At 37.9% G+C, this 24590-nt stretch overlaps 1 protein-coding gene across 2 annotated transcripts in view; it reads left to right on the top strand.

Moving 5' to 3' along the window:
• KIF6 (kinesin family member 6) overlaps positions 1-24590 on the top strand; it is a 387728-nt gene that overhangs the window by 74967 nt on the left and 288171 nt on the right. For both annotated transcript variants that reach the window (XM_043591311.1, XM_043591310.1), the window contains 2 exons: positions 4737-4884; positions 9866-9975. In XM_043591311.1, the coding sequence (XP_043447246.1) occupies positions 4737-4884; positions 9866-9975 (258 nt within the window). The remainder of the gene's footprint in view (positions 1-4736; positions 4885-9865; positions 9976-24590) is intronic.

Here is a 24590-nt window from a genome sequence, read left to right as displayed (position 1 = left end):
GGGAAATTCTTAGAGGATTTACAGTTGGTGCTGACTATTAAATTAGGGAATTACACTACAAGGTACGTAGTGGCAAACATTCTGTACCTGGTATTCTAAGAGGTGACCATGTGTTGTATTTGCCACATGAAGTGCCAGGTGTCGGGTTTGCAGTTTCTAAATTACACATATGCTTTCCTCAGAACTTTTATCTTCAACATATTATTTGATTCAAGCCCAGCATACTAAAGATGAAGAAAGTACTTAATTAGGAGAGCAACTTCAGCAGAATGGTAGTATAGAAATTTCTAGCACCTGTTCCCTCCCAGAAACATCAATTTGAATAACTACCAAGCCTGAAAATACCTTCGCAAAAGCTAAGGATTCCAGATGAGGAATTACAGCATTGGGATGGGATAAGAAAAAGAAGACACATTGAGGAGGGTAGGAAAGATAGTGCCATTACTGCACTAGAGGGTGGAAAAGATAGATTGACATTACTTCATTACTCCTCCCCCAAGCATGGGCATCCTAGCAGCTGAGAGAGACACCCTCCCCTTGGGAGGAGAATGACGTGAGGAACTGACTTTATCGTGGTTACCAGTGCTGGTCTGTCCCACCATCAGCTGACTCCAGTGGCCCCAGGCAGTTCCCATGGTCCCAGGTAACTTCCATAACACAAGGTGATTTCTTGGTCCTGGACTCTTGGCAGGCTATGAGAATCCAATCCCCCGGCCCACCCTAGCACCTTCCTGTTCCTGTAGCCCCAAGCAGCTCCTACAACAGTAGGCTACCAACATGCTCCCATAAAACCAAGCTCCTGATTACCCTGGGGCTGGGTAGCTTCCATAGCCCCAGGCAGCTCCCATGACATCAGGCTCCCTGCAGACTCTGGCAAATTCAGGATCCCAACCCATCCCTGTTTGGCCAGCTTCCATGGCCTCAGGTGGCTCCTATAGTTCTAGTATCTGGTTGGTTCCCACCAAACCCACAATGCCAGCCCTCTCCAATGCCAGCCCAAGCCCTGAAGCCTGAGCTTTGAGGATGGCTTCCACAGACCCAGGTTCCTGACCTGCCCAGCATCACACTGGTCACTGCAGGCCAACTTGGCCCCTCATGCCCTATTGGTGTAAGCCAACTCCCATGGCCTAAGACTACAGGCTGGTCCTACTGCCAGGTTGGCCCCTGGACCCCAGCCTCCAGGCTGGCTCCCATGAAACCAGGCTCCCCACACTGGACTGGCCCCTGTAGATCCAGATGCTGGACCTACTACCCCAGTGATCCCCAGTACCTGGTCAGCCACTGTGGACCCAGTGTCCATATCCACCCATGTAGGCATGAACTCACCAAAGGAAACTAATAAAGCTACAGTAACTGACCCTGAAGAAATGGAGATCTATGAGCTATCTGACAAAGAATTTAGAATAATCCTCTTAAGGAAATTCAGTGAATTACAAGAAAACACAACTAAATGAAATTAGGAAAAAAATACATGAACAAAATGAGAAGTTCAACAAAGGAATAGAAACCATTAAAAAAAAAACAACAAGCAAAGCCAATCCTAGAGTTAAAAAATACAGTGATTGAATTGACAATTCAATAGAAAGCTTCAAAGCAGACTCAATCAAGTAGAATAAAAAATTAGTTAACTAGAAACCATATCATTTGATATTATCTAGTCAGAGAAGCAAATGGAACAAATGCAAAGAGTGAAGAGAACCTTTCTGAATTATGGGATACCATTAAAGGAAACAATCTCACATTATTAAAGTCTCAGGAGAAGAGAGGGATAAAGGGGCAGAAAGCATGTTTAAAGAAATGATGGATTAGAATTCTCAATCTGGGGAGAGGTTTGGACATCCATGTTCATACAGCTAATAGGTGACCCTATAATTTCAAACCAAAATGATCTTTTCTAAGACACATTAAAATGAAATTGGTAAAATCAAATACAAGGAGAGAATTTTAAAAGCAACAAGAGAAAAACATACCTGTATAATAAGGGTATCAGCAGATTTCTCAGCAGAAACCTTATAGGCCTGGAGAGAATGGGACAGTATACTCAGATTTCTGGAAAAAGAAAAAAAAGAAACTGCCAACAAAGAATACTTTACCCAGCATAGCTGTCTGGGTAAAAGATATGAAAATATAAAGCATACTGGTAAAGGCAAGTCTAAGCAATTCATAATACTCTAATACTATATAGTATGGTGTTATACTAATTACTTAATGTAGTATAAAGATTAAAGGACAAAAGTATTAACAATTATAGCTACAATAATTTGTTAATGAAAACATATGAAAAGAGGTAAATTGTGACGTCAAAGATACAAAAAAATGGGACCGATAGTAAAAATGAATAGTAAATACACAAAAGATAAAGAGGAGGGAATCAAAGTATACCACAGGGAAAATCACTTCACAAAGAAAGACAATAAAAGGGGCGCCTGGATGGCTCAGCCGGCTAAGTGTCCGTCTTTGGCTCAGGTCATGATCTCAGGGTCTGTGAGTTCGAGCCCCACGTCAGGCTCTGTGCTGTCAGCTCAGAGCCTGGAACCTGCTTCAAGTTCTATGTCTCCCTCTCTCTCTGCTCCTCCCCCACCTGCTTGTGCTGTCTCTCTCTCTCTCAAAAATAAATAAACATAAAAAAAAAAAAAAAAAGAAAAGAAAATTGGAAGAAGGGAACAAAGGAACTACAAAGCTAGGAAACAATGAATAAGTTGGTATTAGTTAAGTCCTTACTTTGCCTTAGTTCTTTTTAATGTAAATGGATTAAATTCTCCAATCAAAAGGCATAGACTGGCTAATGGATTAAAAACAAGACCCATCTATATGCTGCCTACAGGAGACTCACTTCAGCTTTAAGGGCACACAGAGACTTAAGGGGAAAGGATGGAAAAAGATACCCTATGGAAATGGAAACCAAAAGAAAGCAAGAGTAGCTATACTTCTATCACACAAAATAGACTTTAAGCCAAAACGATAATGAGACAAAGAAGGCCATTTTATAATGATAAAAGGGTCAATTTATCACAAGGATATAACAATATATATGCATCCTAGATCACAGCACCTAAACATATTAGGCAAATATTTACAGATCTGAAGGGAGAAATAGACAATAATACAATAATAGTAGTGGAATCTGATACCCCACTTTCAACAATGGATGGATCGATCATCCAGACAGAAAATCAGTATGGAAACGCTGGATGTGAACTATACCTTAAGCCAAATGGACCTACCAGACATATATGTAACATTTCACCCAACAGCAGCAGATTACAGACTCTACTCAAGCACACGTGAAACATTCTCCTGGATAGATCACATGTTAAGTCACAAATCTAATCAAGAAATGGGCAGAGGACTTGAATAGAAATTTCCCCAAAGAAGATATATAAATGGCCCAAACAGATACATAAAAGGGTGTTCAGTACTTCTAATCCTCTGGGAAATGCAAACCAAAGGCATGAGATATATCCTCATATCTGTTAGAATGGCTATTATCTAAATGCCAAGAGACACCAAGTGCCGTCAAGGATGTGAAGAAAAGGAAATTCTTATGCACTAGTGGTGAGGATGTAAATTGGTACAGCCACTATGGAAAACGGTATGGAGTTTCCTTAAAAAAAAATTAAAGATAGAAGGACCATATCTAGTAATGCCACTTCTGTGTATATGTCAAAGGAAATGAAATCTCTCAGAGATATCTGCATTCCCATGTTCATTGCATCATGTTCCCAATAGCCAAGGCATGGAAAAACCTAAATGTCTACTGATGGATGAATGGATACAGAAGATGTGGTATATGTACAATGGAATATTATTCAGCCATAGAAAGAAGAAAATTCTGCTGTTTGCAACAACATAGATGGGCCTTGAGAGCACAATGCTAAGTGAAATAAGACAGAGAAAGACAAATACTGTATGTTCTCCTTCACATGTGAAATCTAAAAAACTGAACTCACAGATACAAAGAAAGGAATGGTGGATGCCAGAGCCTAGTGGGTAGGGGAAAATGTGGAGATGTTGATCAAAGGGTAAAAACTTCCTGTTATTAGATGTGTAAGTTCCATAGGTTAATGTATAGCACAGTGACCATATATTATATATTTGAAAGTTGTTAAGAGTATAGATCTTACATGTTCTCACCACCTACAAAAATGATAATTATGTGAGGTGATGGATGTCTTATCTAACCTTTTCGTGGAGCTCATTTCTCGGTATATTTGTGTATCACATAATCACATTTTACACCTTAAAGTTACATTTGTTATATGTCATTTATATCTCAGTAAAGCTGGAAAAAAATAAAAAAACATTATATAAAAACAAAAGGCATTTTAATACAATTTATAATACATCAATATTGATTCTTTAGCTGTGGCAAATGTACAATACTAATGTAATAACAATAGGGGAAACTAGGTGTAGGGTATGTGTTAACTCTGTACTACCTTTGCAACTTTTCTGTAAATACAAAAGTATTCTAAATAAAAATTTTATTCAGATTAACAAAAGAAACTCTTTAAGATGACTGGACTCCATTTGAGTTATAGGTCCTTTCTTAGAAAAAAGGATTGGTGTCTGATACTCTTGCCTAAAAAAAACAGTTATTTTAGCTAGATACTCATATATAGAAATTTCTATAAATGTCGTTTCAATCGTGTTGAGTAAGATTGCTATTAGAATACAAGCCATTTGATATAAGTGCAATTAGCCATTTGGATATTAAAAGTGTGCCATTTCTTTAGTGTCTTGGCAGGTTACAATGGTACCATCTTTGCATATGGGCAAACAGGCAGTGGTAAGACATTCACCATCACGGGTGGAGCAGAACGCTACAGTGACAGAGGCATTATCCCAAGGACACTGTCGTACATTTTTGAGCAATTACAAAAGGTATGAAACTTTAACTTCATTTTCTGTTTGATATATTCAGCAGAAATTTACAGTGGGTAAAAAATTTATTGTGACATTTTATTATATTATATCTAAATGAGGAAGTATTATTGTGTAATAACTCTGGCCTTTATATTTAAGGAAAGTTTGGGATTTTGCTGAAGAAGTAGAAATTAAGGTGCTTCTCATTAAAGGGATGCTGTTTCAGCAAAGGCTGAAAGAGAGTTCTTCTGATACATCCATGGAGGTTAAAAGAACAGATAACACATTTTCCCAACTAACATCTTATATTCCCCATTAAGAAACTGGATGTCCTTTTACCAAGACATTTTTATTTCAGCTACTAAAGCACTGAGTAAGATGATATGATTGTACCTTTTTCACAATTGTGACAGAAGCCCAGAAGAGTTTACCAGAGTAAATATCCTATTGCAATTAATATTATTATGAAGAGTTCTTTGTATTATATGCATCATTTATGTGTGTCTCTAAGTGCCTATTGCCTTAATAGTATTGAATACGACATATAATACAATTAACAAGGCAGGTATCTTTATCCCACTTTTATAGTTGGGAAAACTGAGTCTAAATATCTTTCCCTGGGTCCTTATAAGTAGCCGGTCTGGTGGTCCATCCCAGGTCTGTGTGATGCCAAACCCTGTGCTTTTCACCACTACATACACTGCCTCTGTATCTCAGACTGGCTTTATTTTGTTGGTTGTATTTAAACAACAATGAGTTAAGGAACTTCTCTGAACTTGGATTTCAGTTTTCCCTTAACTTTTCTAGGTTTCAGTTTTTCCCTCTGTGAAAGTAAGAATTGAATTGTACTAGAGGATCTCCAGCATCCCTACTCACTCCTACACTTACTTGGTTGTATTAATTCTGTATAACAAATGTCCTAACTAGGTCAGTGTAACAGCTATTCCAAATTTTCTTGACTGTATGCTTTTTGCATTTTGAGTTGCAAAGATGAGAAGAAATCGCTGAGATCTGCATAATTCTAATTTCCATCCATAAAGTAGCAATTACCCATTAGTTCAGCTCATCTCTCACTAGCTCAAACATGCCAACACTGCATGCCAGAAAATGCAGAAGAGAAAGAGTTGAGTATAGTGTGTATGTTGGATTCAGATCCTGCCTTTTCATTTACTCATTTATTTCTGACATTAGCTGTTTTGTTTTGCTCCCAGATTTCACAGACTGGGAACATAATTTCTAATAGTTTTTGCTGCTGTGGCTCAATGTGGAACTATGTTGTCTTGGAAAGTTCATTGAAGTTGGTACAGACCAACCTTGTTCTGAGAAAATGTACTACTTACAGCATGTGGCCTTGAGGTGGTCACTTAATGTCTCAGGCTTATGGAGTTGCTTCTGAGGGTTGAACATACTCTATCTATAAAGATATTGTCCTGGCACATAGTACATGGTCAATGTATGAGCTCAGTTACTATAGCCATTAATATCTATATCCATATATATATATAGAGAGAGGGAGAGGGTGAGGGAGAGAGAGAGAGAGAGAGACAAATGATCCTGATTAATTTCAAAGACTCCTTTGAAACTTAGGACAAATGAAGCCAAGTTCCCTGATTAAGTTAAACAATAAATAAATCCTTTCCTAATGGAAAATATATTTGTCCCTTTTAAAATTTTGTCTGTGAATACCAAAATATAGTTCTAAAAGTCTAAATGTCTTCCAAGTACCTACCGTCTGCCCAGTTCATTGTTTTCATATCTGTTTGTCATTGACATTATTCTAAACCACATTTCAGTTTGAATTATCTTAAATCACTTCCTGGACTGGAGAGAGCCCCTTGGACCAATTTATAGTCAGGACAACTCTTTGTAAAAGGACAGATCTCCATGATGGGCACAACATATTCGTTCTAATCAAATTGAACTGCTGCAAAACTAGTAAGAGACAGCTTGAGGTTCATCATTAAGTTTGTCCACATTGTATAGCTGAGAAATGCAGACAGGTACGCAGATACCCCCAGTCGATTGCTTGAGAGGGCCACATGGAGTTCTCTAGAATTCTTAAAGGACATACTTGACTTATGCAAAGTAATTATTTCAAGATAAACCAAGAGCAAGTGCATACTGGCTCCTAAAATGCCTGTGAGTGTGATAGGAGTACATTTGCAGTAATTTTAAAGGAAGACACTTGATTCCATTTATTTTAGAAATCATAGCTCATTATTTTTGAGTACTGTGAGGTTCAGACTTGTTTTGGGGCAAGAGAAAAGGCTGTCTGCAGGGAACATGTGTGTTACATTACAGTCTGGCAATCCTAGACACTAAAAAAGGAATAATAAGGAAAGGTAGCTTGCCACATTACTCAGTGACTTTTAAGTGTGTATTCTAATAAAAGTCCAGAAAATGCAGAAACTGGAGGAGCCAAAGGCATTATCCCAATCATCTCAGGGGAATAGTCTTGCCATTTTCCTGACTTATGATTCCTCTACTTTCTGGAAGAAGAGAGTTTCTCCACTGCAGATGAACATACAAATTGGCTGTTGTTTTGCCTTTCTTTTACTTTCCTTTTTTTTTTTTTTAAATTTTTTTTTTTCAACGTTTTTTATTTATTTTGGGACAGAGAGAGACAGAGCATGAACGGGGGAGGGGCAGAGAGAGAGGGAGACACAGAATCGGAAACAGGCTCCAGGGTCCGAGCCATCAGCCCAGAGCCTGACGCGGGGCTCGAACTCACAGACCGCGAGATCGCGACCTGGCTGAAGTCGGACGCTCAACCGACTGCGCCACCCAGGCGCCCCAACTTTCCTTTTATATTCTTGCTGAATTCTCTATTTGGGGGGTTTTAGAAATAATGGTAAAAACGATAACATTAGCAATAATAATAACAGTAGCAACAGCAACAACTTATTGGTCCTTACTGCAGGGACACACATTTCTAGTCAGATTTTAAATACAGAACCCTATTTCTCTGTTACAACAGTTCTACAAGATAAGAGTTATCCACAATTTCATAATTAAACAGCTGACGATAGTGCAGGATCACTCAGTTATAAATGGCAGATCCCGTATTCAAACCCAGCTTTTTCTGATGCTAAGATGAGCTCAGAACTGTATGCTAAAATCTCAAACTATAACATATGGGATATTTCAGTTGTGTTCAGATAAGTTTAGAAGTATGTTGCTCTTAAACTTGCTGAGAGGTTGCTAAATGATCCCCCATGGCCTTCAACTTGCTCTGATAATCTTGCTCTGAGAATCTTCTAGAGAGGACAGCATATATGTTCATTGTGGAACACTTTTTTCACAAGTATTTCATAGGATACTTGAGGGAAAACTGGATTAGACTAAAGACCACACAGAATCTGTCTAGAATATATGATCTCTGATACCTGTGCCATAACCCAAAGAATGATGTTGAATGATGCCTTTGCTAAACTAGGACACTAATCAGCAGGGTGTTTGTTAGGATAAACAGAGTCGCCTACATCAGCAGGACTTCAGCATTTGGTGGGGATAAATTTATTTAGTAGAGACTCAGTCCATGCTGTCACCTTCCTAGACCACCAAAACATGACATCTCAGGTGTAGCTTGAGAGTTTTGCTCTGGTCATGTGCTGCCTGAGAATTGCCTTAGTTTTTCAGGTGTTATTTTGTTCTTATGAAATATTGGTGTTTTTATTTGGAGAGTTTGAGCCACTTTAGAACCAGAGAATCATATTAATTTTAATCTGAAGAACGCATTAGGAATTCATTCTTCAGTTTCATCACTAATCAGTGTGGAAACTGAGGCCTGACACAGTAGGGTATTATAGTAAGTAGGACTAGGATTCCAGCCCTGGATATGCAGGCCTTTGTTCTCTCTTCCATCTCTGTGACCTGGTCGTCTCTCCCTTTAAATAGTATCTGTCAAATGGATTGTCTTGGATATGGGTGAGAATCAGTCAGGAAGGTCATCCTAAGGAAAATCTCTTTGTGAGTATTGACTCTGACAATCTGCTGACCTTCTTGCCATGAGACACAAATATATTCTGTTATGAGAAGTAGGACTCTACTTGCTGAAGTGCAAGCATCTGTATTTTGGGAGAAACAAGAAGAAAGTGCTATCAATTGATATTTGGTCTTGAAAACTGAAAAAAAAATTTCAGTTTTCTTGAGACCTGAAAAAATTCCATTTTATTCTATCTCAGAGGGAGTGGGTCCTTTTTATCTGCTAGCAGAACTGAGACAGGACCAGTTGCCTGGACTTTTATCCTAATTGCATTGATGCCTCTGTCATTGCATTTCAGTATTAACCCCCACAAAGTACCTCTCTCAGATGAATAGCTCAATATCCCTGATTGCCACGTGGGCCAGGAAGATTAACCCAAGAGAGAAGTTATAGGCAGTGAGCTGTGAATGTCTACTCTTACCGTTACCTGATTGATCTAAACTATTTCTGTCCCCTGGGATTCATTTTACATTATCTACTATTGTCTGTTATCTATGTCACCAGAAATTTTGAATATTGGAAAAATTTTTAAAAGAATTATGATGAAAGCTGGAAACTCTTTTGCTACTGAAGGTTTTAAACAGAAGTAATGATACTGTTTTCTTTTATGAATAGGCTATTCACAGAATGTAAGTTTATTTTTTCACAGTAACCTTTTTTTTTTTTTTGGAGGGGGTTCTGGAAAGTAAAAAATGGTGTGTTGTACATTTCTGCAACCAAGTTGGCTCATTTTAAGTGTATATTGACTCTTTATGTATAACGTGGAACCAATAAAAAAACAACAGACTAAAGTTGCTTGTAATCATGGGTGTTGGCTATTAAAAAAAAAAAAGCTTCATGCATATGGTTACTGGCAACTTGAAAGTGTCACGAACTGAAAATGGAAACCATGCAAAGTGAGGAGGGTAAAGAAGAGAAGCTGTGAGGAAACTATAGTGATAAATGTGTTCATCCTCCTCTGAGCTGAATTGTTATTTATAGCCATTAAATAACATCTTCCCCTTTTCCAATCAGGACAGCAGCACAATATATACAACGCACATTTCCTATTTGGAAATCTACAATGAATGTGGTTATGATCTGTTGGATCCAAGACATGAAGCCTCCAGTTTGGAAGATTTGCCGTGAGTAGCAGAACAACAAAGAATGGGGGAAATTACTTTCAGATGTTCCTTTCAATTGTTTTCTTTGAAACTTTGTATGTTTCTGGTCTCAATCATAATTAACAAATACTGGATAACAAAATCTTTTTTGTAATATAATGGATATTTTTTTTCAGTTATGACAAATAGACAGCAATGATGGGAACTAAAATTGCTTGAAACCCATTTCTTGGGAAAATCTCTTTTGGAGTTGGTACAAGAGAGTGCACTGAATGTTCTCGGACCCGGGGTAGAGTGGACTAGTGGGATATGCAGGTACTGCTTTACCTCTGCGGAGTCAGACCCTTTCCTCCTTCATTTGTGGCCTTTGTCTGAAGAGGGAGTTCAAATTAGGGCTCAAGCAGCAATGAGAGACTGAAAGAGAGAAAATAAAACTTTGTTTTCCCCATTGCTTCTCTATTGTAAGACTGACACTGAAAATCATTTGGTCAGATTGGCACTGATTGCTGCATGACTGAAATATAAACAGAGTCTTCAGAGCTTACCTACTGAGTAAGTTACCCTGCCAGCGTTTATTACTCACTGCTTGTTTGAATATCTGCCTGAATTACATATTAATTGATAATATTTCATATCCTTTTGTCCAGACATCTTCATATATCAGAAGTTGGTAGGGATGCCTGGGTGGTTCAGTTGGCTAAGCCTCCGACTTGTGATTTTGGCTCAGGTCATGATCTCATGGTTCATGAGATCAACCCCCGCATCAGGCTCTGTGCTGACAATGCAGAGCCTGCTTGGGATTCTCTGTCCCCCTCTCTCTGCCCCTCCCCTTCTCTCTCTGTCTCTCTCTCTCTCAAAAATAAATAAATGAATAATAAAAATAAATAAAATAAATTTAAAAAGTTGGTACAGCCAAGAAAATGTATTTTAATTTTCTTAATATTCTAAAGCAGTTTAAAAACACATATTAATCCTCTACCACAAAGATCAACAACCAATTGCTGGCTTGTTCTGGGTTGCAAAAGAAATAAGGAAATAATAAAGAAAATAAATTATACTCTTTACATCATCTTTGTATGTATTCTTCCTTTAATATTGACAGGGAGTTTTTATGTATCTCTTTTATGCCAATTGTATTCATTAGAGGGAGTTAGGAAAGGGGATTATTGTTGGTTTCTAAATATGTTAATTAAAGAATATAAGAAGAGAAAGGAAAGATCTGACTCCATGGAAGAAATTGGTCTTAAGGAAACTATTGGAATTAAGTTTACAGAGAGGTAAAATGTTCCTCAGAGGAATGTTAGAAACAGCAACGTTAAAAATATGAAGATGTAGTCAGAAAGGCCATGTGTTGAGGAGTCATGTGAGATAAAAGCAGAAAGGCTAACAGAAGCCAGCTTTTGAGGTACTTGAATGGTGGGCTTTTGCTGTGAGATTGATTATTACTCTAATAGGCTTTTAAATTAATTTTCTAGCCTCCAGTCTAATCTGTGTACCTCTAGGCTAAATCCGGATTGAAATTGCTTTTAACAAGTCATATCTACACTGAAGAACTTGAAACCTGCTTAGCAATATTCCAGAAATGAAAGTCTTGGATATTACAAACATGGAGGAAGAGAAAGAAGTTTGAGAGATATGCATAAAAAAAATAAATAGATGATAACTAGCTAGCTAGTTAGATAGAAATCAAATAAATTGATTATGCCTCTCACCTTGGATTTGATTGGATTTGAAACAAAGGTGAATTACAGCAGGTTGGTTCTCTGTATTTTACTGATTGAGAAGAGTAAACTCAGAGAGGTATGACTTTTCCAGGGTGTCAAAACTAATCTGTTAATTGTAGAGCAAGAATTAAAAACCACAAGGGCATCTGGGTGGCTCACTCAGTTGAGCATCCGACTTTGGCTCAAGTCATGATCTCACTGTTGGTAAGTTTGAGCCCTGTGTTGGGTTCTGTGCGGACAGCTTAGAGCCTGGAGCCTAGTTCAGATTCTCTCTCTCTCTCTCTCTCTCTCTCTCTCTCCCTCTCTCCCCCCCCCTCTGTCTCTCACACACACATACACCCACAAAATAAATAAACATTAAAAAAAATTGAAAACTACATACTCTCACTTTCATGCCAGAGTAGCAAAAATAGCTTCAGGATTTTACCATGGGGCCCAGAGAATTGGAGTCATTGACTAAAAAGGTGATTTCTGTTAGAAAACTTGATTGGTGATGGTATTGAGTTTCATATACATAACTTTGGTGGCTAAGAGTACCTTACTAGATGTTTACAATAACTTCCTCAGAGGTAGGAAGTATGCCTTACCTGAGTTGGTAGTCTCTCTACCACTAGGCCAAAGTAAGTTCTTAAGATTTAAAAAAATTATGTTAAATTGAAACTATAAAGTAGAATTTTTGAAGATGAAAATATAAAGGAACAACAGCATGAGCTCTGTGAATCAGAGTCTAAGGGACATAATTGGGTGCAACCTGACTATGAGAACTAGGAATGAGAAAAGTCGTTGACTTCTAAGAGAGGCAGTGTAATATATAGTCAAGAGCACTTGATTACAAGTCAGGACATTTGGGTTCTAGTCCCAACCCCTCAATCTTAGATACATTTTTTCACTTTTCTGGGTTTCTCATGGTCTATAAAATGTGGGCATTGGGTTATATAATATTTAACAGCCTTTTGGAGGTCAAAGATTGGCGACCTCACAGAATAGGATTTCTTTGGTGACTCTTTTCCCCTTCACAAAAAAATAAGAAGTGATGTAGATATCTTGTATTTTCCTCCTAGAAAGGAGCCTTCTGCCTCTTGAAAGCAAGGACAATGCTTTAATTCACTCTGTGTCTCTGTGTTTCCTGATATGCCTGGCATTTAGTGGTGGATCTCAAGGTCGATCAGATTGTCTCGGTAGATGTCACTAGCTTTCTACCTTAAACTACTGCTCTTCTTTGGTAGCTTCATCCTCTTGTTGGAGAATGAGTTCACTGACTCAAGTCAGAAGTGACCTCAATTACAAAACAGATGTTTTCAGTGAACATACAAAAGTCCCCCATACAAAAGTGGACAGAAAGATGTTCTTCTTACATTTTGGAATATAATTACATGAAAACAAATCCATTAAAATAAAAATGAAAAGATTCTCATTATGAAAGAAGACTCCCATATCCCAGGAGTATAGTTTATTTACTTCAAATATATTCAGTACAATTGAATTCCAAAACAATTCAAGAACAGCATAGTCTTTTGGTGTGGGGATGATGGGATTTGACTGGTATTGAGTCTGCTGGTTTTCTGGGGATTTTAGAGAGTTTGCCTTTTACTAAGATTATCAAGTAATTCTTTATAATAGAATGTGACTTTTGCTGTACCTGGATTAGATTAAGAGTATGTACTGTTAATCTGGTTTCATACACTCTTGAACTGGGACGAGCTCTAACCCCACAATATTATCCATCTGATTGACTGGTTCATTGTTGTGAGCTGGAATGTCCCAAATACTCTGACTGTGATCCAAAAATAATAGGCAAACTGTCTGTTGACTTTGGTTCTCTCTTGTGGTCATCCATTTGAGGGACAATGGCAAGATACACATTGTAGCCCTTTGACATTCTTATACGTGGCATAACCATGTCTAATCAAATTCAAGGTCAATTTGATGTTGCACAACAATAGCCATCAGTAACAGGTTTCTTACTACTGAGCAACACAGCTTCCTCCAAATCACCTGCTGGACGTTCTTCTCATGGGGCACTCTGTCTTTTCTGATCCTTGTTTTTTACACTCTAATGAGTTCCAACTCTGCTGTTACTGAAGCATTTGCCTATAGACTGCCTGTGGACTTTGTATATATAATGTCAGGGGATTGGACTAAAGTCAATTTCTTCTTTCAAAAGTTGCTGTAGTCATTTGGCAAGGAGTTTTTAGATACAACATTAAAAGCATGATCTGTGAAAGAAGAAATAGATGCGTTGAGATTCATTAAAATTAAAAACTTCTGCTCTCTGAAAGACACTGTCAAGAGAATAAAAAGACAACCCAGAGACTGAGAGCAAATATTTACCAAACACATATCTGATAAAGGACTTACATCTAAAATATACAAAGAGCTCTTAAAACTCAGCAACAAGAAAACTAACAAGCCAATGAAGAAATGAGAAAAAGCTCTGAACAGACAGCTTACCAAAGAAGCTAAGCATCTGAGAAGATGCTCCACATCATCTGTCATTTGGGAATTGCTAATTAAAACTACTATGTACCTACTAGAATGGCAAAAACCTAAAAAACTGGCAATACCAAATGCTGACAAGAATGTAGAGCAGCTGGAATGCTCATTCATTGCTGGAGGAAATGCAATATGCTACATTTTATTTATTTATTTATTTATTTATTTATTTATTTATTAAATTTATTTATTTATTTATTTATTTATTTATTTATTTATTTGAGAGAGAGCGTGTGCATGCATGCCCAAGTGAGGGAAGGGCAGAGGGAGAGGGAGAGAACCTCGAGCAGGCTTTACACTCCACTGAGCAGGCTCTACACTCCACGCAGAACTTGATGCAGGACTCAATCCCATGGCCCTGGGGTCACTATCTGAGCTGAAGTTAAGAGTCAGACAGACGCTCAACCAACTGACCCACCCAGGTGCCCTGGTATAGCTATTTTAAAAGATGACGTCAGCTTCTTAAAAAACAAACATAGTTCTTAGGATAGGATCCAGCAGTTATACTTCTGGGTATTTAACCAAATAAATTGAAAACTTATGTCAGTACAGAAACCTGCCCATGAATGGATATATCAGCCTTATTCATAATTGCCAAGAGCTGGAAGCAACCAAGATGTCCTACATTAGGCAAATAGAAGAACAAACTGTGATACATCCATGCAGTGGAACATTATTTGGCAATAAAAAGAAAAGCGCTATTAAGCCACAGAAGACACACAAAGTCTATATACTGTATGATTCCAAGTATTTGACATTGTGGAAAATGAAGGACTATAGATACAGTAGGAAGAGCACTAGTTGCTGGTGGTTGGGATGGGGAAAGATACAGGGATGAATAGGTGAAGCACAGGGGACTTTTTGGGCAGTGAAACTATTCTGATAGTATAATGGTGGGTCACTTGTCCAAACTCATAGAATATATACCACCTAGAGTGAACCCTAATAGAAGCTATGGGCCTTTAGTTAACAAAACAACAGTAGCAAAAAGGAATGAACTATTCATACATTTAACAGCTTGGATGAATCTCCAGGGAATTATACCGAGTGAAAAAAGCTAATCCCAAAAGGTCATATGATGTATGATTTATTTATATAATATTTTTGAAATGACAAAATTATAGAACTAGATAACAGACGAGTGGTTGACAGGAGTTAGGGAGGGAAGTGGGGATGGTTATACAAGGCCAGTGAGAGATCCTTATGGTCATGGACTGTTCTGTTTCTCAACTGTGACTGTGGATACACAAAACTACTCATGTGATTAAATCCCATAGAATTAAACACACACACACAAACACACACACACACACACAACTGGGACATCTGAATAAGATCAGTGGATTCTATCAATGTCAGTGTCCTAGTAGTGATATTTTAATATAGTTTTACATGATGTTATCATTGGGAAAAACTGGGTAATGTGTACATTATTTCTTATAGCTGCATGCACATCTACAATGTTCACAAAACAAGTTTAATTAAAAAATAATTGTCTATATATTTGTGTGTGTATACATATATATATATACACATACATATATATGCATACACACACGTGTATTCAATGCATTCTGTATTTAGCAATTTAAATGAAAATAAAACATCTGTTTTTGAAAGTCTTTATGTCATATGCTATAAAGAGAATATAGTTAGAATCTAAGTATGTCTTATGGAGTAAAACAGTATAACTACTGGTCTTAACCATAGGGAAAATAGTCACCTTACTTAAGTGTAATTTTAGTATTCCTAAATAGGGATGCATAATGCATTTAAGTTTCCAAAGATGGTCATGGTTATTACTGTTAGCAAAAAGTCAGTAAACTCCAGCATCCAGTATTGCAATCTTGGCTTTGTTGTAAAATAATTTGTTGCCAAAGGAAAACAAATAGATGGATGTTAAATTTAATTCATCAAATTGCTATGCCCACTGGATATGAAACACTCTTAAGTGTTGCAGGAGTTACAAAAAAAGATGAATGCAGTGTCTGCCCTCATGGCTTACATTCTAGTCATGTGGAATCATTCATTTATTCAACAAACATTTATAGAGATCCATCTTGATTCCACATACTGTGCTAGGTAGGCACTGACTTTACTGACATAGTCTTTACTTTTCCTGGACCTCACAGCAGAGTGGGGAAAACTAGTATAAAATAGCATAAGGTAGAATATGAAAAACATCGTAAGAAAGGCACAAAGAATGCCTAGGGCTTAAAGGAGGAAGAAACAACATCAGGTCAAGTGATACGGAAGAGATTCCCAGAGAAGGTAGTACATGAGATAGTCGTTGAGGGAAGGTGTAAGACTTGGGGCAGTGGAGTGTGGCCTTCATGTGGAAACAAAGGTAGGGAAGAGCACTGAGCTTGTTCTGTGACAGTTAATAGACCTGTTTGACTGGACCCCAGGAAGGGAGTAGGTGAGAACATTGAGACAGAAAAGTAGGAATGCCAGGATTTGGCAGGAAGGTATAGCCCTCAGAGATTTTTATTCAAGGGTAGAGCAGCTTGGAACTGCCTTTTAGGAAGAAAAATCACTCAGTAGCATGTAAGGCTAGAATGAGATGGATGGGCGTCAGACCGCAGTGCATTGTGGGAAGTTATTAGGATCATCTTGGTGGCAGTGGGAGTAAAAAGGAGGGACAGAATTGGAATACATAATCCAGTGGCTTGAAATTTAACTATGTGTGAGAATATAACCATGTAGGAGAATCACCTAGATGTTGGTTAAAAAAGCAGATTGTTGGCCCCCACCTCCAGAAAATTCAAATATGTTTGAATAAGCAGCCCAGGTGATTCCAATGCAGGTGGTCTGTATTAATCCCTTCCCTCATCCACCTAGGAAAAGTTCTTTTTAGAGATACCAGAAAAAATCTCTCCATGAGGGAAATGGGCACCTGTTGTGTGCTGGTCCCTATCGTAGGGACTTTAAATGCAGTATCTCATTTGAGGAGGTAGGTATCATAATCTATGCTTTATGGATGACTAACCTGAGGTTCACTTAGATAGTGTGATATTTCCCTAAGATTCCACGTCTGCCAAGAGATGGACCAGGATATTTACCTCCGTCCATCAAACATCAGACCTGGGGGTTCTGGTGCTCTTGCCCAGGAGATCCATGTTATATCCTGGCATTCCATCTGAGCTCTGAGAAGACTGTGTTTCTGGGCTTCTTCAGGGCTCTGGAACCTCTTGTGTGAGCCACAACTTTGAGTCCTTCTCAGCTCTGTCTGTTTTGTGTCGGACACTCTGCAAGGCTCTGAGAGTACCTCAAAGGGGGCTAGTTTAGTAGAACAGACTCATAAAAAGATCATTTCAGACTTACGTAGTGAGTGATAAGATGCCCTGGGTTCTTTAAGGGCATGAGGGAGGATACTGATTTCCACCTGGGAGTTCAGAGAAGGCTGGAGAAAAACTCTGCCTCATTATGGTCTTCAACCTCAGCTAAGCCCTCAGCCTGCTAAGCAGTGTCTTCATACACCCAATGATTTTTCTCCCAGTCCCCACAATAGTTACATCAAATGTCTGTCTCTTTTGTCACACACTGTGTGCCCCAATCCTCTTCCACACCACTTGTATCCTCACCTCAGACAGACTATCGAAGCTGCCAAATAGGAATTACCCCAACTTGCTGCCTCCTACCCTGCTTCCCACTCACCTCCTTCCCTCTAGCTCCAGGAAACTGTCCTTTTGAAAGCCAATCTTTCCACTTATGCCTAGGACTCTCCTTGGATTGGCCACAAATCTACTTTATTTGGCCTACACATTTCATGTTTAAAATTTTTGAATTTAGTGCCTTTAGCTGAAGAATACATCCTTCAGTTCTTATTCCTACCTGTTGTATTATGTTTTTTTCATTTGTGTTATTTTTCTGGTTCCATTGAGCATTTGGACAGATTCTGGGCCTATAAGCATAGATCTCAAAGTTAAAACGAACTCCAGTGTTTTCTTCAGCTGATTCCATTACTGATACAGCTGGGAGGCAACTTCTTGAGAAGCAGCGGTGCTGTCCTCTGGGATGATCTGAGCAAGTGGCCAGTGACTAGTGATGGTCACTTATACTCTGTGTCCTTCATGGATTGGCCAGGAACTGTGTTTGTTAGAGAAACGGGGCATTGTCAGTGACCATAGCAGAGGGAATAGAGAGCCTTCCCAGCCTGAAAATGACACACTTCTACCCAAAGCCTGTCCTTCTAGCATAATCTCAAAAGGCAAGTTGACTTCCCCTACTGTGAATGGCTGGTTGAAAGAAATCATTCTTAACATCTGAAATGTCTTATATAGGAGGCTGTCTTTGTCAGCTCAGCTATGAGAACAATGTACCATAGACTAGGTGGCTTAAACAGCAGACACTTATTTCTTACAGTTCTAGAGACTGGGAAGTCCCATATGAAGGAACTGGCAGATTTGGTTCCTGGTGAGAACTGTCTTCCTGGGTAATAGATAGCTTTCTTCTTGTTATGTCCTTACATGGTGGAGAGAGAGAGAGAGAGAGAGAGAGAGAGAGAGAGAGAGCGCACGCATATGCTCTAGTCTCTTTCTCTTCTTATAAGGGCACTGATCCCATCATGGGAACCCCATCCTCATGACCTTATCTAAACCTCATTTGGTGTAGTCTGATAGTTTTAAATTTTGAGTATAAAAGCAAAACCATAGGATTACCTAAAAAAGTGTTGAATAATTTTGGCTTGCTTGGTCACTCTGTTCTTTCTATCACTCTGAAGAGCACACGGGGTTTGGAAACACAACTGACTATTACAGCTCAACTAATAGAGAAAAAGTAATTAAAATTATTTGAGAGTGTCAATATCATATATACCGAGCATTTACTAGATGCCAGAAATCTCAGTGAGCTCTTTGAGGCATTATAAGGAATTTAAACTGTATGCTTATCCTCAACTTAACATTTTGTTGGAAAATGCAGCATGCACATGAAACACCTCAGGAAACTTTTACAAAATACAGCTGCTGTCAACTGTCCAGTTAATAATGTGTGTACATGCAAAAAAAGCATACAAGTCATTTAGAGTTACAGTAGTCTTAGGAATAGAGCCGCGTCAACCAATAATCCCCTGTCATAGCCCACTTCCTCAGTGATATCCTAATTTTATTGGCATAAGCCAGGACCAAAGTTCTGACTGCGCTAAGATCTGGCCGTGCTGCTGGTAGGAGTAGTGCTGAGTCAGCCTAGAGGGAGGACACATGGGGAAGAACCTTTTGAATGAAATCTAGGTGAGGGAGGGGAAGAGGTTCCATTAGAAAGCTAGAGGGGTCATCTGGACCAGATGATAAGTGTCGCAGGTAGTGTATTAATCTCCCAGCTCTGAAACTTCTATAGCAGTTAGCCTACATATTATAATTATTTTTTAATATAATTTATTGTCAAATTAACTAACATACAGCGTATACAGTGTGCTTTTGGCTTCGAGAGTAGATTCTCATGATTCATCGCTTACATACAACACCCAGTGCTCATCGCAACAAGTGCCCTCCTCAATACCCATCACCTATTTTCCCCTCTCCCTCCCAGCCCATCAACCCTCAGTTTGCTGTCTGTATTTAAGAGTCTTTTGTGGTTTGCCTCCCTCCCTCTCTGTTTGAAACTATTTTTTCTCCTTCCCCCATAGTCCTCTGTTAAGTTTCTCAAATTACATGTAGGAGTAAAAACATATGATATCTGTCTTTCTCTGACTGACTTATTTCATTTAGCATAATACTCTTCAGTTCCATCCAGGTTGTTGCAAATGGCAGGATTTCATTCTTTCTCATTGCCAAGTAGTATTCCATTGTATATGTAAACCACATCTTCTTTATCCATTCATTGCTTGATGGGCATTACAGCTCTTTCCATAATTTGGCTATTGTTGCTCTGGAAAACAGTGTGAAGTTTCCTCAAAAATTAAAAATAGAATTACCCTATGACCCGACAATGGTACTACTAGGAATTTATCCAAAGCCTATGTATTGTTTGGCTAACTATAATTGACCTTGTGTCTTCTGATTGAGTTCTGGGACAGTTGAAGACATTTTTCAAAGTGAAAGTTACTGTGAACCAGAGATCAGACTGATGCTACTCAGGCTGGCTGATCACCTATTATCTTTGAGTACATATCTGACTTGATCTAAGAAGGAAGCCCTAGGAATAACCCAGTTACAATAGCAAAAGAAGGTAAAACACTCAGGAAATGTTCAGGGTCTTTGTGAAGATAATGCATTTTTTGGTGAGAAATGAAAGAAGTTTGAAGATAAATGGAGAGCTGTTAATCTGGTTCTGAAGGAGAAGTGTGAATACCTTGAAGAGGTCAGTTCTTTCCATAGGTAGAGGTTCAGTGAAATTGAGAGCAAAATCTTAAAGACTTTAAAAAACAGGAAGGAGTCCAGAGTTTATCTGAAAGGATAAACTCCCAAGAAGAGCAAATAAATGCCTGAAACATAGAGAAATAAAAGAGGACTAGTGATGCCATGTATTCAAATTAGGTAAAACTCTAATAATGAGATCGTGTTGTACCACTTTGGAATTAGATAAAGACGTGAGAACAGATAAACCAGAATCAGATCCTGTACCATGCCACTATTTAATGTAGACAAAAGGAAGTTATTCAGTCACTGGTATTGAACATTTTTGTTAGTAAACTAACAACTGCTTATGACAACAGACCAATTTACAGTGGCTTAACCAAATTGTCTGTCTGCCTCCACCCTGCCCCAACCCTGCACACACATGTAAGGGTTCTCAAGTTTGGAGCCACAGCTGCTGGGGAAGCTCCAGGATGCACTAGGTCTTCCTTTTATCATTCAGCTGAGCCGTTCTCAGCAGTAACTCTAGTCCTGCTGCAGAATGACTACCGTGCCTTCAGCATCACATCCACGTTTCTGGAAGAAAAAAATAAGGAAAAGGGCATGTGTTAGTTGAGGCTGCCCCTTTAAGAGTCTTTCCCAGAAGCTCTATCCTTTGACTTCATCTTTACTAGTCACTGACCAGAATTATGTTACATGGCCAGTTGTAGTTGCAAGGGAGTCTGGGAAAGTCTAGTATTTTAAAATAATTCCCTGAACACAAATCAGAGCTTAATATTTACACAGAAGGGGAGGACAGATCCCATATAGTCAGCCTGCAATGTGAATCGCAATTAGTTACCTGGAGGAAAAAAAAAAATTCATGTGGATCCCTTATTTCTTTCTCTGCACCTGCATCCTAAAAAATAGAGGAAAATATATTATTAATATTAAAGGGTATAATATGCGTGCACTTATACCACAAATCTGCAACATATGCATAAGAAAATAGCTTTAAAGAAATACATCAATGTATTATCATTATCCTTGTGATGGGACTCTGTTTTTGTCTTTTAAAACTCTACTTTTTAGAATTTTTAAACATTTTTACAGAAGCATGTATGACTCTTATAGTTGGAAAAATAATGAACTTTATGTTAAAATGAAAATAAATAATGATAAATAAACTCAGAACTGGTCAAATGCAATAGCATAATCTGAGAGGTGTATAAATCTGTTTACCTGACAGAGGAAGTGCTATGGTTTTCCAAAATTAGAAATCCATGGCCTCTAAATCTATTTACTCCTATAATTTACCCAAATGTGGACAACTTGACCACATAATTTTGATGATACAACCATGCAATCTGAATGAGAAAGCAAGTATTAGTGAAAATGAGAGGAGAAATATCTTCTTTGGAAACAAAAAAAAGTTGGTAGCTCTGAAAAAGACACATTTTTTCGTGTGTGGCTCTACAGTAACTATATGGAATTAGGTCAAAGAAGACATTTATTAAATGATGAGTTATTTGAGTCTGGAGCACCAGAAGGAACATGATATATATGGCTGAATATAATTGGAAATTAGCAAAGGGTACTGGTGTAAGAAGGAGAATAGCAAGCATAGTATTTGACGCGTAAAATATTATCTTTTGTACAGTTGTGCAAATGATGATTGCCTATAAGCAATAAAGCACAGTAAGCCCTGGTTATGTACATTAGATTTGGGGGCCATTGGTTTATTGGTGGTTGCACAGTGATATTGTTTGGGGGTGAGGAGAGTTTGGTTAGTTTAATAAAATACAGAAAAGTGACCTTATCAAGTTCTAAACATTTATCATATTTGGATACAATTTTGTAAAAAAAAATAGAAATGAAAGAACGTTTCATGTATATACTAAATCTTAGTGAAATAGTTAAATGACAGTAACCAATAAATAAATGAATATAACCATCTGTGAGCAGAGTGTTGGTTCTCCCACACAGTAATTGTAGCTGGCACGATTCTGCCTTTGCCTATCATGGGTAATTCTCATTTTGGTCTTCCTTCTCCACAGCAGTGGCCAATAGCTTCCAGTTCTCTGTCTCGAGTTCTTTTGATGATATTTGTTTTCATAGCATTTGAAAGCACGAGCACAGTGTTAGATTACATTAGATGACTTAATCCTTGCTCATTTTCAGACAGGGAATGAATCATGTACAGGTGTTGGCATCTCAGAAATGGCAGACCTGTGGAAGTAGAATAACATTAGGGTGTTGGTTAGGTTCTTTGGGAAATCAAATGGATAGGAGTTCAAATCTAATAATGTTACAATTTAACAACATGGGTAAATTATAAACAGTAATAATAGGATTTAGGAGAGGATATGTACCAGCTGAAATAAAAGACATTGATATGGATAGCAAGCATTCATCACAACATTAACTCACAATACTTTGCAGCTTTGAATTTGGACTTGTTCTTTTGCTGATAAAGCATTTCATTTGTTAGTATACCACGTGTCTCTTTTAAAAAGTTAAAACCAAGTTTTTTTTCTTAAAGACTTAATTTTTAAAAGCAGTTTCAAGTTTACAACAAAATTGAGAAGAAGGCACAGAAAATTTCCATACACCTCTGCCTTTACAAATGCATAGCCTTCCCCACCACTCACCAGCATGATATATTTGTTACAAAAAATGAGCTTAAATGGACACATCAAAGTCACCCAAAGTCCATAGTTTACCTTAGGTTCCACTCTTGGTATTGTATGTTCTGAGAGTTTGGACAAATGTATAATGGCATATATCCATTATGATAATAACATACAGAGCATTGTCACTGCGCTAAAAATCCTCTGTGCTCTGACTAGTTATCCCTCCCCTGCTACCTCTTATCCTTGGCAACCAATGACCTTTTTACTGTCTCCATAGTTTTGCCTTTGCCAAAATGTCATATAGTTGGAATCATACGGAATGTAGCCTTTTCTTACTGATTCCTTTCACTTAGTAATATGTATTTAAGGTGCCTCCATGTGTTTTCATGACATGATGGCTCATTTCTTTTCAGTGCTTAATTATATTCCATTGTCTGGATGTACCAAAATTGATTTATCCCTTCATCTACTAAAGGACATTTTGGTGGCTTCCAAGTTTTGACAGTTATGAATAAAGCTGCTACAAACATCCATGTGCAGGTTTTTGTGTGAACATAAGTTTTCATCCCTTTGGAGTAAATACCAAGGAACATGATTGCTGGATTGGTGGTCATGATGCATATGGTAAGAGCATGTTTAATTTTATAAGAAATAGCCAAACTGTCTTCCAAAGTGGCTGTACCATTCTGTATCCCCACTAGCAGTGAATGAGATCACCGCACATTACTGATAAGGGCTAGCATTTGATGTTATTAATGTTCTAGATTTGGGCCATTCTGTTAGGTATGTAGTGGTATCTCGTTTTAATCTGTGTTTCTTTGATGAAAAAGATGTGGATCATGATTTCATATGCCTTATTTTCCATCTGTATATCTTGTTGGAGAAGGCATCTGTTAAGGTCTTTGGCCCATTTTTGAATTAGATTTTCTGCTTGCTTATTGCTGAGTTTTCAAAGTACTTTGCATATTTTGGATAACAGTTCTTTTTCAGACATTATCTTTTGTAGTGTAGAAGTTTTTAATTTTAATGAAGTCCAACTTATCAATTATTTCTTTCATGAATCATGCCTTTGGTGTTGCATATAAAAAAAAAAATCACCATACCGAAGGTCATATAGGTTTTCTCCTATGTTATTTTCTAGGAGTTTTATAGTTTTGTATATTACATTTAAGTACACGAACCATTTGGAGTTTACTTTTGTGAAGGGTGTAAAGTCTGTGTCTAGTTTCGTTTTTGTTTTCTTGGATGTGGATGTCCAATTGTTGCAGCACCATTTGTTAAAGAGACTATTTTTGCTCCATGGTATTGTCTTTCCTCCTTTGCCAAACATCAACTTACTATATCCATGTGGGTCTATTTCTGGGCTCTCTATTTTGTTCCATTTATCTGTTTGTGTTTGCTTTTACCAATATCACACTGTCCTGATTACTGTAGCTTTATAGTAAATCTTGAAGTCAGGTAATATTGGTCATCCAACTTTGTTTTCCTTCAATATTATTTTTGCTATCTGG

Source organism: Prionailurus bengalensis, chromosome B2 (assembly GCF_016509475.1).
Source record: "Prionailurus bengalensis isolate Pbe53 chromosome B2, Fcat_Pben_1.1_paternal_pri, whole genome shotgun sequence".
Taxonomy (NCBI): Eukaryota; Metazoa; Chordata; class Mammalia; order Carnivora; family Felidae; genus Prionailurus; species Prionailurus bengalensis.
This window is presented reverse-complemented; position numbering and strand designations above follow the sequence as displayed.